The sequence below is a fragment of the Ziziphus jujuba genome, chromosome 11 (assembly GCF_031755915.1).
Source record: "Ziziphus jujuba cultivar Dongzao chromosome 11, ASM3175591v1".
Lineage (NCBI taxonomy): Eukaryota > Viridiplantae > Streptophyta > Magnoliopsida > Rosales > Rhamnaceae > Ziziphus > Ziziphus jujuba.
Window position 1 is genome coordinate 27,681,378 of NC_083389.1, and position 12,502 is coordinate 27,693,879.

At 34.5% G+C, this 12,502-nt stretch overlaps 2 protein-coding genes across 6 annotated transcripts; both read left to right on the plus strand.

The window, feature by feature from the left end:
• Nucleotides 1-1,903: 1,903 nt before the first annotated feature.
• Nucleotides 1,904-3,277, plus strand: LOC112491843 (protein SINE3). Of its 2 annotated transcripts, none has more exons than XM_025074385.3 (2): nt 1,904-2,247; nt 2,450-3,277. In XM_025074385.3, exon 2 carries the CDS (start codon nt 2,456-2,458, stop codon nt 2,936-2,938), a length of 483 nt encoding a protein of 160 aa, XP_024930153.2. In that variant the 5' UTR covers nt 1,904-2,247; nt 2,450-2,455; the 3' UTR covers nt 2,939-3,277. The 2 variants fall into 2 exon arrangements, with proteins under 2 accessions (XP_024930153.2, XP_024930152.2); XM_025074384.3 differs by having other exon boundaries at nt 1,904-2,215.
• Nucleotides 3,278-5,110: 1,833 nt separating this feature from the next.
• LOC107418985 (GDSL esterase/lipase At4g16230) lies at nt 5,111-8,871 on the plus strand. Of its 4 annotated transcripts, none has more exons than XM_048464842.2 (7): nt 5,111-5,227; nt 5,440-6,059; nt 6,601-7,266; nt 7,355-7,485; nt 7,761-8,006; nt 8,108-8,363; nt 8,456-8,871. In XM_048464842.2, exons 3-7 carry the CDS (start codon nt 7,014-7,016, stop codon nt 8,677-8,679), a joined length of 1,110 nt encoding a protein of 369 aa, XP_048320799.2. In that variant the 5' UTR covers nt 5,111-5,227; nt 5,440-6,059; nt 6,601-7,013; the 3' UTR covers nt 8,680-8,871. The 4 variants fall into 4 exon arrangements, with proteins under 4 accessions (XP_048320799.2, XP_048320800.2, XP_015883181.3 ...); XM_048464843.2 differs by having other exon boundaries at nt 5,120-5,227; nt 5,459-6,059; XM_016027695.4 differs by lacking the exons at nt 5,111-5,227; nt 5,440-6,059 and adding an exon at nt 6,276-6,473.
• Nucleotides 8,872-12,502: the final 3,631 nt, after the last annotated feature.

The following is a 12,502-nucleotide window of genomic DNA, read 5'->3' on the forward strand; positions in this document are numbered from 1 at the left end:
AAAAGAAAAACTTGAAAAGTAGGAGAAAAGAAAAAGAGTAAAGCTAATTGTTTTTTTTTTTTTTTTTTTTGACAATGTCATGATATCTATAGGCTTCTGTGGCCATAACAAACAGAAAAGCCTTTTGGGCCTTCACCAGCATAATGTGTTATATACTGTTTTACAAACCAGTTTGGCTTATACAAAAACATTTTCCAAACGTAAACGTTAAAACTAATTATTGGGCAACATAGGATCCTATGGTGGAGAACATATACAAATAAGCAAGCATAGCTTTTGGTGTAAACTCTTCCAGTTTACTTTTAGCCTTAATTCCCATGTTTCTTAATTATTGTACTAGTTTAATATTGATTATGAATTGTGGTGGACACCAAACATGTCATTAGGTTTTGTTCATTACTTTGGTTGTTACAAGTCACTGTCAAGCTTGGCATACATCATGCACGTTTTGATTTCATCTTTTGGCTGAAATGGTAATGGATACCCCGACATCTGAATTTGTCGAGGATTTTGCTATGAATCAGGATGGTTTCTTTCGTGAAGCTCTCTGGTTCAGGTGTTTTAATCGGAAATCGAGGAAATGCAAGAAAGAGTTGCAATTTAATAGGCTGAGAAAGTGATAGATGGTACTTGTATAACAACGATGGCTGCAGCCTACTATTTAGCTTATTTTTATTTAAATTTGATCCTGTTTATTCCTGCTCTTAGCTTATAATTAGGCAATACATCCCAAATCTCCTCCTCCATACCCTTCATCCTTCACATAGTGAATATTTGGATGGTTAGCATCAACAAATTAAACAGATTTGTGCTTCTCTTCCGCTTTCCTCTGATGTTTTCCTTTCAGAAAGAAGATGTTAATAAATATATTTCCAAGTTTGAAGAATGTATATTCAATCGAATATTTTCTTTAGGCAGATATCTTAAGGATATTAAGGTCCTATTTAATAAATATCTCATTGAAACATTTTGACTTTGTATTAGTAACTTTTTGATTTTGGAGTTTGTTTGGAAAACAAAAAAAGGCACATTTCAAGCTATTGGCTAAGGAACTGAACTAAAGAACTTCCATAAGCTTTTTGCATTTACATTTTATACTGTTGCCAATAATGGGTGCCTTCTCAGCTCATGGACTAATATTCTCTCTTGGCCTGGCGTTCCAAATATTGATCAATCTTGTATTGCTAAGAGTATCTGTTTTGGAGAAAATGTTCCCACCATCTTTGTGTTTGGAGATTTTTTGGTTGGTTTGGGAAAGAAGAGCTATATATATAGTATCGCTTTCCAAGGGTAATGGAATTGATTTCAGAAAGCCAAAATCGAAGAACAATTGTTGACATACTAGGCAAGTTTCTGCTTTCTTGATTTTTTATTTTTTAGAAAAATAAAATATAAAATGAGTATGCAGAGTTGCCCAAAAAAAAAAAAAAGTATAAAATTAAATATAAAGAGTCACATCCATCACAAATTGGGTTGTAGTACCACATACATGTAAGCTTAGGTTACTATTTAACAAAAAAATGTAAGCTATTTAAAATGTAAGTTATTTTCTTTAATGTAAATAATATTCATATAAGAATAAAATTTTTACTGATTTATTTTTTTTAAATCAGTAAATAAAATTTTGTGTACGATTAAACAAAGATTTTTACACACATAATATATAAATTCAATGGATTTAATTTCAATTGTGTTTAACTTATACAGAATTTGAATTCTAAAATTATAATGTAAAACAATTAGATAAAATAAATAAATAAATGACTCCAAAATTGAGAAACCATTTTATGTAATTTTCGTAAAAATCTACAAGAAAGTAATTTCATTCTCTTATCTCTCTTAGCATCCCCAAACCCCTATTTAAAAGGAAAAAAAATTTTAAAAAATCAGAGTCCCGCCAGAAAGCAAACATGAGTGCCTTCCACATTCCACAGAACGAACGCGCTCGAGCTTCAGACCTTGCCAATCGCAAAGCCAATAAGCCTTCTTCTTCTTTTTCTTCTACCAAGGCAATAGAATTCGAATTTTCCTAACCTCTTCCTTCATCATCTCCATCTTCGTTTTTCATTCGCCTCTGCTTGTTTTGCAGATCGCCAAGAAGAGCTTGACTGCTGCGTTTATGTCAGTTTCTGAAGGTTCCTCACTTGATGATTCCAAGGATCCGGTCGATTTTTCTCCAATTTCAGAGGTCAAAATGAATCGACAAGTGGCCGAAGTAAGTTTCGTTTTCAAAGACGAATTTGAACGGTAATCTCTTTTTGTTCATTTGAACTTTTGATGATTTACTTTCCCGATTTTTCGATGTCATTTCTGTTGAGAAAAATCTGCAGCCGAATTGGATTTCTAGTGGAACTAGCAAATTGAGTTGGAAGTTTCTGTGATAATGCAGGTTGATAATTACGTTTTTTAAATTTTTTTTTTTTCTGAATTTGTTTTTGTTCTGTTTTAGAATTTCATGGTGGTGACCGATGAAGATCTTTCAGAATCATCATCTGAAACAATGCTGTTCTCTGACCGCTCAATGACCGATCAAGATCTCTCAGAATCATCATCACGAATGTTACTTCTCTCAGATCGCTCTGCATCTTCGGTTATAACTATAGAGAAGGAAGGACGATCCAAAGCAGCGGATGATTCGAAGTTCGATTCCTTGGAGGCAGAGATTGTTGCTAGTTTTCTCAGGAAAGCTAAAACTCAGCTTTACAATTCTGCTAATATGGATGCTCGATCTAAGAAGCTTCTGGATACGTTGATTGAGATCGCTGTAGAGGACGTCCACGGCGTGCCTGATAAGAGAAACCGATTTGTTCATCTCCTTGGAGCAAAAACTCGCATTGTGCTTTGGTGCTTCTTACTCTGTGTCCTTGCATTTTCGGCGATCTTGTTGTTGTTCAGCTCAGGAGACCAAGGTTCTTTAAATGGACCTCTGCCAACTTGAAAAAGCGCAATAAATGTTTGACAAAAACTTTCTGAGATTTGTTTTTTTGTGCATTTGCCTCTGCTTCTGTGAAGCTCACTAGTTTAGGTGTTCCAATTGGAAACCGAGGAATTATAAGAAAAGTGCAGCGATTCAATAGGCTGAGAGACTGAGAGATGATACTTGTAATAACAGAATTGGCAGCCTGCTCTTTAGCTTTGCTTTCATTGAAGTTTGATATTTGCTTCATGTTTTGATAGAGATGATATCATTTCTTCTTTTATTTCCTTTCCTTTTCTTTTCTTTTATTTTTTTCTTAGTTTATGGGATTTGTTTGAATTTACTGTTTTGTCAAATAGAGTAAATGGACGGTTACTGTTTTAAGTGAATGGTTTCGATTTCAAGGATATGATAATTTCCCATTGGTTTGCAATTTTGAACAGTCATTGGGTCAGTTGGAAGTTGAAAGAAAATAATAATAAGAATATAAATAAATAAATAAAACTTTCAATTACTTAAGCAATTCACGGACTTAATAGTGTTTATGGTACACTCTTCGTAGTTAAGGTTGAGAGCCATTTTTCTTCTAGAGTAAACCGAAATATACAATCTTCATCTGCTTTAGCCGGGCTGATTGCCTGCTCCAATCCAACAAGGAAAAGAAAACCACCATGAATTACACTTAAAACTTATTTCTATTAAAAAATACAAGGAAAAAAATTAAACAAACCATTTGGATGCATATTAATGTAGAAATCAGACCCATTCAAGCAATTGGCTGAGGAACTGACATCAAGAACTTCCATAAACTTTTTGTATTTACATTTTATAGTGTTGCTACTAATGGGTGCATTCTCTCTTGGCATGGTGTTCCAAATATTTGTCAAATTCTGTATTGTTTAGAATCTATTTGGCAGAAAATGTTCCTACTATCTTTGTGTTAGGAGATTCTTTGGTTGATATAGGAAACAACTACAATATAGTATCACTTTCCAAGGCTACTGGAATTGATTTCAGAAAGCCAAAATGGAAGAACATTGTTGACAAACTAGGCAAGTTTCTTTCTTTTTTTTTTTTAATTGTTTTCTTTTCTATTTCACAAGTGGTGGCTAGTTTTTGCCTTACCAGGTTAGGAATTGGGGGGTCTCAAAAAGACTTTTGCTCTGCTCAGATTTAGTAGATTTTGCTAGGTTTTGTAGAACCAGTGAAATACTATTAAGCTTTTTAGTTTATAATTTTTGGACTATTGAAGGCAAAGAAGCAGTGGGAAGATCACAATTTTTTTGGCACCATTGGAAGAGAAGTTTCATCTTTGGCCCTTAGGGGTTATTGGGATGACAAATGCCATTCCCATGTACTACCTCAACCCAGGTTCCATCCTTGCTGTGGGCATGCTTGCCAATAGAAATAAATCAATAAATAAATAAATAAGAGTTTTTGCTTGGTTAATTTTCAATTGTTTTTATAATTAGTTTATAAATCTAATGATGAGCGATCATATACTAACGGAATTTCAAAATATATAAATAAAACTATCATATGGATAGGGAATGTTCCAATCACAATAATAATAATGATAATAATAATAATAATAATAATAATAATAAAACATTGATAAATAATATACCTTAATTAACTTAAAAAAGAAAAGTCCCTTTTAGGCCATGTGTACATATAAGTTATGTTCTGATTTAAAATATAAATAATTTTCTTCATAAAAATACATTTTTAACTGACTTATTGTTTTTAAAATCATGAAATAAATTTTTAGTATATGATTAAACAAACATTTTACACAGGCATAATGTACAAATTTAATGGATCTTTAATTTCAATTGTGCTTAATTTTATAGTAATTGTACCAAATTTGAATTGCTATCAATTTAAAAAATTAATAAATGACAAAAATTGGGGAAACCGTTTTATGTAAAATGTCCAAACGCCTATGTAAAGAGAAAAAAAAAAAAAAAAAAAGAAAAAAAAAATTCAAAAATCTAAGTCCCGCCAGATTAGAAAAAATGAGTGCCTTCCACATTCCACAGAGCGAACGCACTCGAGCTTCAGACCTCAGCATTCGCGAAGCCAATAAGCCTTCTTTTTCTTCCAAGGCAATGAATTCGAATTTCCTAATCTCTATCTACGTTCATTGTCTCCGACTTCGTTTTCTCATTTCGCTCTCTCTGATTGTTTTTGCAGATCGCCAAGAAAAGCTTGAATGCTTTGTTTATGTCACTTTCTGAAGATGATTCCAAGGAGCCGGTGGATTTCTCTCCAATTTCAGAGGTCAAATTGAAATGGCAAGTCGCCGAAGTAATTATTTCGTTTTTTTTTAAACTGAATTTTGAATGAGTATAATCTCTTTTTGTTCGTTGGAAATTTTTGATGTTATATTTCTGTTGAAAAACATCTGAAGCTGAGTTGAATTTCTAGCAGAAAAACTCAGCAAATTGAGTTTGAAGTTTCTGTGATAGTGATGGTTGATAATTAAGGATTCATATTTCTCTTTTCTGAATCTGTTTTAGAAACCGATGCTGGTAACAGATCAAGAAGATCTCTCAGAATCATCATCAGAAACGTTGCTATGCTCTGATCGCTCTCGATCTAATTCGGTTATCACCATAGAAAAGGACCAAGGATTCAAAGCAGTGGATGATGATTCGAAGTTACATTCCTTGGAGGCAGAGATTCCATTTCGTTTTCTCAGAAAAGCAAAAACTCAGCTTAATTGTTTGCCTAACATGGCTGCTAGATCTAAAAGGCTTCTGGATTAGTTGATTGAGATGGCTTTGGAGGACATCCATGGTGGCATGCCTGATGAAAGAAGCCGACTTGTTCATCTCCTTGGAGCCAAAAAAACTCGCATTACGTTTTGGTGCTTCTTACTCTGCGTGCTTGCAATTTCGGCCATCTTGTTGTTCAGCTCAGGAGACCAACGTTCTTTCGTCGGGCCCCTGCCAACTTGAAAAAGCACAATAACTGTTTGACAAAAAATTTCTGAGATTCCTTTTTGTGCATTTTTCCTCTGCATCTGTGAAGAAGCTTAGTTTAGGTGTTCCAATTGGGAAACCAAGGAATTCTAAGACACTGTTACATTTCATTAGGCTGAGTGACTGAGAGATCGATACTTCTAATAACAAAAATGGTATCCTGCTCTTTAGCTTTTACTTTCACTGAAATTTGCAATTTGCTTCATGTTTTGATGAAGATGATAGCTCTTCTTCTGTTCTTTTATTTTCTTAGTTTATGGGATTTATTTGAATTTACTGTTTTGGAGATAGGATAAATGGGTGGTTACTATTTTAAGTGAACGGTTTCAATTTCAAGCCCATTGGTTTGCTATTTGAACAATCATTGGGTTAGTTGGAAGTTGGAAGAAAATAATAATAAAATAAGATTATAAATAAATAAATAAAAATTTTCAACTTCTTAAAGCGATTCACGGACTCAACAGTGTTTGTGGAGATACTTTAAGAGAGCCAAGCAATATAGACAAATAGATATCCATCAAGAGTCATGACAATTTTAAAATATTAGTTGGACAATCTTCATAGTTAAGGTTAAGCTTAAGAGCCATTTTTTCTTCTAGAGTAAACCTTTCTTTATTATTTACAAAAATACAATTTTACGTTGGAACTCTTAACAATTGCAACTCTCACAGGGATGGCACTGTTTTTTTTTTGCAGGGCATTTAATATCCATTGGATGTTAGCAAAGCAATTGATTATATGTATAAAAAGGCAAGAGATCCAAGGTCTTCTCCTCCATACACCTTCATCATTCACATGCGAATGCTTGGAGGATTTACATCTACAAAATAAACAGAGTTGTCCTTTCTCTTCTGCTTTTCTCTGGTGTTTGCTTTTCTAACTCTGTGCTCATTTGTGGGTTTTCCTTCTGTTAACATATTTCCAAGTTGCAGATATCTTCATAATATCAAGCCCTTAAATGTCATATCGGAACTTGTTTGATGAGAAAAAAAATAAATAAATCAACATTTTAAGTAATTGGCTGAGGAAGTGAAACATTTCAACCTTTTTGTTTAGCATCACAGCCTTCTATTGCTTTGCCTTGACATCCTATAGCACTGTTTCTAATCATGGGTGTCTTCTTACCTCACGAACTACACTCTCCTGGCCTGGTATTCCAAATTTTGATTAATTTTCTAGTGTTTAGAATCTGTTTTAGCAAAAATGTTCCTTCCATCTTTGTGTTTGGAGATTCTTTGGTTGATGTGGGAAACAACAACTACATATTATCACTCGCCAAGGCTAATTATGATCCAAATGGAATTGATTTTGGAAAGCCATCAGGAAGATACACAAATGGAAGAACAATTGTTGATATTATAGGCAAGTTTTTTCTGCTTTCTTAGTTGTTTTCTGTTCTTCCTTGCGCTCCTCGGTTCTCACAAATAATGGCTAGTTTTTGGATCACCAGGTCAAGAATTGGGTCTCAAAGATTTTTTTCCTCCCTACTTGGCTCCCACAACTTCTGGACCAGTTGTTTTGCAGGGTGTCAACTATGCTTCTGGTGGCAGTGGAATTCTAAACTTCACTGGAAAAATATTTGTAAGACTTCTGCTCTACCAAAAGGTTCATCAAGTTCTCTTATTAAGTAGGTTTACAAGGTTTTGTAGGTGAACCTATGAATAAATGTCTGAACCAGTGCTCCAGTGCTCTAAATCTAAATGCGTGAACTAGAGACTAGAGAAAAAATAAATAAATAAATTCCACATGTACATTTTAATCTTGTTTGAAAACTTCACGTTTTTCTCTAGAACAAACAATGGAAACTAAACAGGATGTATACGTTTCTAAAGAAGTAACTTGTGTGTGATTGATAGGGTGGTCGAATAAACTTCGATGCACAGATAGACAATTTTGCAGATACAAGGCAAGATATCATCTCTAGCATTGGACTACCTGACACTGTGCAACTTTTTCAAACAGCTCTCTTCGCAATAGCAATTGGTTCGAACGATTTCATTGATAGCTACTCTGCACCTGAAGTCTCGACTGCTGTGCATATGTTTGTCCCTCCCAATGTATTTGTAGCCACTCTGATTTCAAAATTCAGAATACAACTTACAGTAAGAATTTTGATCATTTCCTAAACTCCATTTATGCCTAAAAATCAGAATTTTACCATAATTTTTCAATAAAATAAATTACAAATTTGTCTTCTTTCCAGAGACTCTACAATTTGGGTGCTAGGAGGATTATTGTTGCCAATGTAGGACCTGTTGGATGCATACCATTTGTGAGGGATTTGAACCCAGATGCAGGGGATAACTGTGTTGAATTCATAAACGATGCAATCCAGCAGTTCAACAACCAAGTGAAGTGCCTCATCAATGAGCTTAGCACAACTCTTGAGGGATCGACATTTGTTTATGCAGATGTTTACAGTATTGTGGAAGATATCCTCCAAAACTACGAATCGTATGGTAATTCTCAAGCTCTTAATTTAACCATAATTAAGAATAGCTGGAAATTTGGTAATTTTGGTGATTGTTTCCTAAATTGATTTTTGTAACAGGTTTTGACAGTGCAGATTCTGCTTGTTGCCATGTTGCTGGGAGATTTGGAGGTCTAATTCCATGTGGACCAACTTCTATGGTTTGCTCGGACAGATCGAAATATGTTTTCTGGGATCCATTCCATCCTACTGAAGCTGCTAATACTATCATAGCAAGGCGTATTCTAAATGGTGACGCTAATGATATTTCACCAATAAACGTTCAGAAACTTATACAAATTTGATCCATTATTTGGATGGTTCATTTCATTTTGCTTGTTTAAATATCAAAAGAACAGTCCCGAGAAAGTATTAGGCAAAACTATCTCTTCATGAACAATCTTGTTTGAAATATTCAAAAACATGGTTTTTGTGTACCACATTACTTAATACAGACAAGAACAATAAATACAAAGCTTTGCCCAAGTTTGACTGAATATTTTTGTGGTAATAACTAAGCTTTGAATTATTTCTGTTTTAGTGGCCAAGGCATGAAGTGTACAGAATCAGGAGCCAATATAAGAGTGTCAATATATACATATAAGAGGGTCAAAATCCTATATATACTTGTTATTAATAAGGACCCTTATTTTCACAGGTTGGTGTTGTTTTGCAGCAAATTTATGAGGCAAAAGATATTAATTGTAGGCTTTGGCAGGAAAGCACCAGGGCTGGGCATCATCATTTGGCATGAGCAAATGTAGGTAGTGAAAGATTTTGAGCTACCCATTTAAATGGCTCTCACACACTTCAATGAAGAATAATTTCGATAATAAATATAAATGGGTTTGTGGTTGCACTTGCTATGATGGTATATGGATTAGATACTCTTTATTCTTTGGTTCCAAGTTTCTTTCTCTGTCTTTCACGTGCGCTTCAATTCACAACAAAACAGAGTTTGGTGAGCTCCTATTAATTAATGATTCATCGTTTGGCATTTAGTTCCTGTTTTATGAAGGGCACCACATGCTCTCACGCATATATGCTATTAAATCACATTCAATTTAATGACATCCGAAGACTTTTAAGCTTGTAATAAGTTTTTATATAAAGTGAATTATCAGTGATTTAAATGTTCAAAATTTAGTTCATTTTAACCATGGACAGCCACACAGTGAAAAGCATATAGATTTTTTATTTTTTATCTTGTTTTAAAAAAAAGAAAAAACCAAAAACAAAAAGAACATATATATATATATTTTTTGGCTAGTGTGGTTGGGCCCCAGGCTTCCCTTCGACTCGATCCCAAGCGCACACAGGTTGGGATGTGGAAACTCTGCCATTTGAGCTCCACGGCGAGTCCAAAGAAGAATATATATAACATGATTATGCATACTCTTTTTTTCTTTTCTTTTTTTCTTTTTTGTCTTTTTTGGCTAATCGTAGATTATGTCGAAAATATAATGTGCGCGTGCGGGTGCATGCATACACACATAGATATCTATATATATAAATACATTGAGTCTAAGATATGTACAGACCTCATATAAGCTATGTGGATAAAAAATGTGATAAAAATGGCATCCGTTGGATGTGCACATCTGGCAGGAACGGTCCAGATTGAAACTGGCTTTCACGTGTGAATTTTTGTCCCCATTCTCTCCTTCCCGCTCGTGAGCAAACGAGATTCCCACTTTCACCCAGCTCGCACCTGGGTTTGCCAAAATTCCAAATCGCACCACCTTGAACCAGCTCACACCAGCTTATTTTCCACCATTTCCAAGATTAGGTTTTGATTCACTGCCAATCTTTCAAAACAATATGAGGCTGCTGCTATGCGTCATATCAATCAGGTTTCACCTCCATTTTTCTTCCCCTTTCTCTACCAAGGAAAGCCGTTTAATAATTCCAATGCGTTAAAAAACACTTTTACCTCACCCACTGATGGAATTTTAAGTTTGAAGTTTCTGCTCATTTTAATTTTAAATTTGGTTATTATTTTTTTCTTTTTTAAATGTAGGGCGTGACCTATTGCTCTTCGTTTCCTATCTTGAAATTTAATGAAAAAAAAGGAAAAAAAAGAGAGATTGAAACCCTTACACTTTCAAATAAATTTTTTTTAATTTATAAAATACAAAAGCAGAAGATAGCATATAAATTTTAGGTATTTATATGTATATATATATATATATATACAGAATCCAGTTTGCTCATGAGCGGTAAGGGGAGAAGGGGGGCAAAAATTCACACGTGAAAGCCAACTTTAATCTGGGCCATTCCTGCTAGATGTGCACATCCAATAGGTGCCATTTTTATCATATTTTTTGTCCGTATGGCTTGTGTGAGGTCGGTCCCTATCCTAGACTCACTGTATATATGGAACACTTATAGGACCACAAATATCCGAATGTATAAGTCCTAGCGTCTCCTTTGATCTCCAAGAACAAGATTGAAATGCTAGCCTAGTATGCTTTCCTTTTTGACACACTTCACACACATGTTCTTGCTTCTCCACCAATGGCATGTCTCTAACAAGTTCATATGTGTCTACCAATGACTTAAAGCTAGCATGACCTAGTCTTTTATGCCAAAATTGAGAGGTGTTCTCAACTATGGTGTTCAATGCAACCGATGCACCATTTTCATCCATATTCAACCTAAAATTCTTGTTCTTCATTCCAACACACATTAATTCATTTCCATGTGGATCAACTATAGTGCATGTCATGTTTGAGAAGTGTAATGCATATTTGTTCTCAAGCATTTGACCTACACTAAGTAAGTTCTCACATAAATAAGGTACATAGAGAACATCATGGATAGTTTTGATACCTTTGGTGGTATGTATCACCACATCTCCTTTGCCTTTCACTTCCATCAAGGCTCCATTTCCAATTTTAACTTTGTTGTGGCTGCTCCTATCCAAGTTTGTGGACCACTCATACTTGTGAAACATATGGTGTGTTGCTCCACTATCAATGATCCATCCTTCATCATTCTTGATGCAACTAAAACAAGTAGCAACAAACAACTCTTCGGATTCATTATCACTTGCATTATCTTTAGCAACATTTGCTTGTTGCTTATCTTTCTTGTTAGCCTTGCATACTCTCTCCACATGACCCTTTTGTTGGCATTTATGGCAAAACTCCTTTGTATCTGCTTATAAAACTTGGTTTTAAGCATCCTTGGTCATCAATAAATATTGTTCCAAGAGCTAGGAAAGTTCTGGAACCGGATCATGGGCCAAACAGCTCCAAAACTAACCCATACTCTGCATACTGGGCCCATCAGATACAGCAATCTGTTTGGAATAGAAAATGGACTTTCCCATTTCATTTTGATCTAAAATTTGAACCATAGTCTTCTATATATGTCTGTAGATATCCCTCAAAATTTCAGCCCAAAACTCCATTTGAAACCTGAAATATAAGATAAATAGTGGAACTATGTTGCTGGAATATATATACAGAATCCAATTTGCTCACGGGAAGGGGAGAAGGGGGACAAAAATTTATACGTAAAAGCCAACTTCAATTTGTGCCGTTCCTGCCAAATGTGCACATCCAACGGATATCATTTTTATCACATTTTTAATCCACATAGCTTGTGTGAGGTCATCCCTATCCTAAACTCACTAACTTTAATTTGAACTGTTCCTACCAGATATGCACATTCAACATATGCCATTTCTATCACATTTTTAGTTGGCATGGCTTATGTGAGGTCATCTCTATCCTAGACTTACTGTGTATATATATATACATATATATACACACGGGATAAAATTATACCTGGCAATTCGGGTTGGTGGGTCATGTTCATGTCAATCCGTTTAATAATCGTGTCAAAAATGCCTAACCCGAACACGACCCATTTATTAATCGTGTCAGGTACTTAAAACACTAACCCGACCTGTTTATAAACAGGTCAACACGACACGACCCATTTAACACGATTATTTTAACGGGTCGTGTTGACCTATTAACCCGTTAACCTGAAATTGACCTATTAACCCGAAAACTAACCTATTAACCCGTTAACCCGAAATTTTTTTTATTTTTTTTATTTTTATGTTTTTGTTTTATTAAAGATGTATTTTTTGTTTTTAAAAAATTAGTAATAGAA